Raw genomic sequence first — 5,682 nt, 5'->3', positions numbered from 1 at the left:
ACTCACCTGGAGTGTGTTGTAAAAAGACCGGATGGAACTATCGGGCGCATGCGATCCGGAAGGTATCCGCCCCCAGTCCAACCCTGTGCACGTGACCCATCGTGTGACAATGACGTCACCGAGGAACACGTGATCAGGGAAGGAGTCATCGGATCAGGGGGCGGACCCCACCGTATCCACGCCCACCCAGCTGGTGACTTGACTGACTGGTGAGTGGTAAGCCTGTACAGGGGGAAGTATGGTGAAGGAGTGTCTGAAGGCTCATAGTGTCATCCACAGAAAACAGACATAAGTATAATGAGGACATTATGTAAAATGCATTCACTGTTACTAAATTACAAAAGAGTACTATCAATTGCATAACAATTCAGGTAAAATTACGAAAAGTCAACATATCCCACATCCCTCATTTACATGTATTCCCTATAGGCCCAATAGCTGGATGTCCCACAGAGTTTGGACCCCTAGGGGCCATTAAAGACTTGGGTCATCGGAAACGGCCATATCTATAGAAGAAGGGTGAGTGAATAAAGTGCAAACTGTGCAAACTGTGCAAAAAAATTATAGGATATAAAAAGTGTACAAGTGCATAGTGGAGGTAATGAGTACAACGTGCAGTAAGGGGGTCTGTTTACAGAATAGGTCCATGAAGACCAGTTATACTATAGTTCAAAGAAAATAATAAAACACATGTAAAACCTATTACAAGTTTTTTGACATACCAAACTACAGTTGAAGTGAACATGGTCCTCACGTTATTAGTGTGGGTCAGATGATTGTGTACATAAATGAATTAAAAATGTGTCACAATTGGGTACATATGTTTACATATGGCCAGTTATACAATTAAACAATTTCGCTCCTTTGCATATGCAGTAGTAGATAATGGGATACTGGTCAGTTACCTATATGTGTATCAAAGTAATCAGCATGTTGTTGCTTAAATACAAAAATTTCCATACAAGACTTGAACATGCAGTCGGTTGGTCCAAAAAGGTTAATTCAGTGTGTTACCTCATAAGATGTTTATATGCATCCGTTCGGTGGTATCAGAGTTGTTTGTACTCATAGTTCGTATGTAATCCCTGTGAATGACATATCTGGGGATGACTGGAGCACTTTCCAAAACACTCAAATCATGATAAGGTCATATTATGCAGAACCTACTAAATTAAAACCACAATGATTAAACAATCAAGACAAACTTATTAGGTGCAAAATAAAAAGGTTAAAAGCTCGGTGCAGCCCGGGTCGGGAGTCAGAGAAATGGTGCATAATTCAGGGTCTAGTTAAGGCCTTGTGGGTTTAGTGTTTTGAGAGTCCAGATCCACCTTGTCTCGCATTGCGCCAACCTTTGTGCTACAGGACCTCCCCTGATGTTACCTTTAATGTGGTCTATACCACAAACACGAAGAAGTTTAGGGTTACACTCATGATACTCCTTAAAATGTCTCACCACTGGAAGTCCGTCAGTGCAAAATTCTGAATCACTTGCTGCCTTGATGTCTCGTACGTGCTCACGTACCCGGACCTTAAAGGAAACCTACCACTTCCGATGGTGCTTCTAAGCTGCAAATGCCGTGCACCAGCTCAGGGTGAGCTGGTGCCGGTACTTATTTGCGTTATGTTTTTAAACAGATGTAAAGTTTTTAAATGCTTTAGTAATCTTCATATACCAAGTAGATTCACCGCACCGCGGTCCGCACTCGGCGCACCATACGCGACCACTTCCTATTCAGGTGCGCAAAGTGGTCGCCCATGGTGCGCCAAGCGCGGACCACGGTGCAGTGAATCTACTTGGTATATAAAGATTACTAAAGCATTTAAACGCTTTGCATCTGTTTAAAAACATAACGAAAATAAGCTGGTGCACGGCATTTACAGCTTAGAAGCACCATCGGAAGTGGTAGGTTTTCTTTAAGATCCCTAGTGGTCATGCCAATATAAATCATACCACAAGGGCATGTAGCATGATATATCACTGCCTTTGTGTTGCAAGAGATGGTATGAGTGATTGTGTACTCTTTCTGACCTTCTGAGTCTGTGAAGGCCCCAGTTTTGATGATATTAGGGCAGGCCACACAGCGGCCGCAAGGTTTACACCCCCATTTTGGGCCTTGATTGTCTAGAAAGGTATGGGCCTCTTTCCTCACGTAATGGCTTTTGACTAATATGTCCTGTAGATTCTTAGATCTAAATTACGCCTCCCTTGTCCCCTGTACAGTGGCTCCTCTATATATAAATTACACCCTCCCCCAACCCCCATACAGTGGCTCCTCTATATATAAATTATACCCTCCCCCACCCCCTATACAGTGGCTCCTCTATATATAATTTACATATCCCCACCCCCTATACAGTGGCTCCTCAATATATAAATTACACCTCCCCCATCCCCTATACAGTGGTTTAGAATCAAGCATGATAAACCAGGGATACTTGCTCATAAATCCAGGCACATTGGCTGTGGTAATAGTCTTAGATTCATTATACATGGCCTGCTACCTTCTAATAAATAACTTTTAAATTAGGCCAATAAGTTTTAAGGTCCTTGGGGGTATTACTAGAGCTCCTTATTGTTGAAGATTCAAAGGCTGTTACAGTAATTAGAACATCTCTCTACATCATGTTGCGCTCCATCCACCAATGTCACGTTGCACCACAGACTGTCCAGAAGTTGGCGGATACTTTAGTCCAAGTCTGGGAGGAGATCCCTTATGAGACCATCCGCAACTTCATCAGGAGTATGCCGAGGCATTGTAGGGAGGCCACACAATACTGAGCCTCAATCTTGTTTTATGGACATTATTTCAAAGTTGGATCAGCCTGTATTGTGTTTTTTTACTTAAATTTTGTGGGTGACTCCAAATCCAAGCCTCCATTGGTAAATTAATTTGATTCCAGTGATTATTTTTTTTGTGATTTTGTTGTCAGCACATTCAACTTTGTACAGAACAAAGTATTCAATTAGAACATTTCATTTATTCACATCTAGGATGTGTTATTTGAGTGCTTCCTTTAGTTTTTTTGAGCAGTGTAGCAATAGCAGCAAAGGGTTAAATGGGTTGTATAATAAGAGAGAAAAAAAAGAATGAAAAAAACTATTTTTTTTTCTCTGGGGTGTGTCTTGTATTGTAATCTAGATGCATTCAAGGTAGGACTAAGCAGTAGGATCAGACACAGCGAAAAGAACAGACCGTATTGATAGTAAGATGTTGTACCAGACTTTGCTTATAGGCACTGTTTCAGATGTTTTTTTATTGTCAGTTAATTTTATCTACCAAGCATATTATAAACCTAGCTGATAAGAATTCTAGATTTCCTTTTGTATTTTCGACCACAAGACATATCTACAGTATAATTGCTGGTTCCCACACCACCCTTTGTAAAAACCTTTGTGGTATTTCATGTGGAGTTGGCAAATTATTTTTGTCTGCTATCATTGTTTGAAAACCCATATACTTAATCATTTTTTTAGATTTAAAAATAATCTACAGAGATTCAGTATTGTTACATTAATCATGATAGGTTCATTTTACTGAAACGCTGAAGCACTTCCCCAACTGGGAAAGGCCAGGTATTAGGAATGTCAGATTAATGCAATACTAGGAGGGAAGAAATAAAATTACTTTGTTTCCTCATAGAGCTGCACTGGGAATTTACCTGCCGGGAGTGACTAATAGATGGTACATACTCAATAAAGGCAGAGCATAAAAACACTAGATAGTAGTGAGTGTTCAGTATTAGAAGAGGGAAGATCACAACTGTAAAGGAATCAAACCCTTAAAGGAGCAGTATGGGCAACTGGATTGCTAATCACTGGTTTTCTGCTGTAGTGCTGGTAAGAACCTGTATTTATTTTACGTTTCTTTACTGCTGTTACTTGTGCTACATCTGTGATCCTTATTGTCTTCTTGAAAGCATTATTCTTTGAAGTACACACAAAATGGGAATAAATGTAACACACATGCATTCTAATTTTTACAATATTTTACAATTCTAAACCTTTAATCATCTGATGCATGTATAATCCTTATATTTTAGCAGTTGCTACTTTCATAGATATATTTTTTCATTGTGGAGTATTTCAATAGTTGTTAAAATATCTAATATCTGTTTTCATGTGTCCACAAAGCCACTTCTTTAGATGTGTGTGTGTTTCACAGAAGGGATCCTAATTGATATAGAACATTATGAGAAATCCATATAGAACTTTTGGTTAAGAGATGTGGAAACCCATGTATGTCATCAAAACCAAGAACACCACAGTTATCCATTATTACATAGTTATTATGGCATCAATTTAGTTCAGTGTATTGATGGACCATTAGTTTTTGTCTTCTATAATGTACCAAGATAGTTTAACAGTCAGATTCATGTGTTCAGGTTTTTTGGCAGGACATTTGTATGAAAAAATTACATGAAATTCAGATTTCTAAATTTATACTTAAACAAAGCCCAAGTATATGAAGTCATGTATATGAAGAATAGACAATACAAAACAGAAAAGAACTAGGGGTGGGAGAACTCAGGGTATGATGTCCCTAAAAATCACTTGTAATATGCAAAAAGAGTACAACTAGTGATTTGTAGAAGTATATGTATTCGTTTATTTACAAAGATTTACAGAAAGACATGAAATTGAATCTTTGCTGCAGAGATGTGGAGTTCCTCGACATAGATGACCAATCTAAAAGTGAAGTAATACAAAACAGAAAGTACAAAGAACATCTTGATCAATGATTGAAAAATTGCTCTCCATCATAAGAAAGAAATGAGCGCCATCTTTAGGTTACAGTGTAAAATAAAACAACAACCAGGAGAGGAATGGACTGGTGAAGGCAAATTAAATGTATGATAAATAACCCTCATAGTCCTCATATATATATATATATATATATATAAGTGCATATGAAAAATTTCAAGTATATTTGGTACCAAATTGTTATTATTATTTATGTATAGAGCACCATTAATTCCAAGGTGCAGTACAATCAGTAAGGGGTTCACATACATTACATTAAGACCAAATACCAAATATGAACAGATAATATTAACAGCTACAAAATACATTGCAGGAGCATCCACCCCAGCGTACTTTTCAATCATAACGATTAGTAATGCCTGACTTATCTAAACTTCATAGAAAGGCATACTAGATATTTATTTGAAGCAAACCTGTCACCAGATATGTCATTTTTAGCTGGTGACAGGTTCTAATATTCTATTCTATGCTGATTTAAAAAATTTCAGTCAGAATTCTGAATCATTTCAGTACTTTATATAAGTTTAGTTTGCCGGCCAGCAGCATGTGGTGGGTCCTTGGGGTGGGGCAGCTCCAGCAGCCTGCGTGCTTATATCTCTTCTTGTATTCTTTCTCTACTCCACACCACTCGCCTTCCCCCCCTGCCTGCTCAATGCACATGACAAGAAGTGGTAAATTTGGAGGGAGGAGACTAAGACAGAGCATACTAAGGCTGCAGCTGCCCCCTCCTCAGGGACTCACCACATGCTGCTGGCAGGGAGCCATGTAATGTGAATTAAACTTGTATAAAGTACTGAAATTATTCAAAATGCTGACAAGGCATTTTCAGCAAATCAGCGTAGCATAGCCTATTGCAATCTGACACAAGCTTAAAATCACATTCCTGTTGACGGGTTCACTTTAATCTTTATGTGTAC

The 5,682-nt window shown here is 38.7% G+C and overlaps 1 protein-coding gene across 3 annotated transcripts in view; it reads left to right on the top strand.

Annotated features, from left to right (window-relative positions):
• NOX1 (NADPH oxidase 1) overlaps positions 1-5,682 on the top strand; it is a 112,051-nt gene that overhangs the window by 50,131 nt on the left and 56,238 nt on the right. The window contains exon 1 of one of the 3 annotated variants that reach the window (XM_072123196.1): positions 501-519. The exons of 1 other annotated variant lie outside the window; for it this stretch is intronic. Coding sequence is in view for 1 of the 2 variants with exons in the window: in XM_072123194.1 (XP_071979295.1) it covers positions 3,797-3,841 (45 nt within the window). In the remaining variant the exon portion in view is untranslated. Of the gene's footprint in view, positions 1-500; positions 520-3,644; positions 3,842-5,682 lie in introns of those variants that run through there. One more of the 3 variants, XM_072123194.1, reaches the window with a different exon arrangement.

Source organism: Engystomops pustulosus, chromosome 9 (assembly GCF_040894005.1).
Source record: "Engystomops pustulosus chromosome 9, aEngPut4.maternal, whole genome shotgun sequence".
Classification (NCBI taxonomy): domain Eukaryota; kingdom Metazoa; phylum Chordata; class Amphibia; order Anura; family Leptodactylidae; genus Engystomops; species Engystomops pustulosus.
Note: the sequence above shows the minus strand (reverse complement) of the source record. Positions and strands in the feature narration are given on the sequence as shown.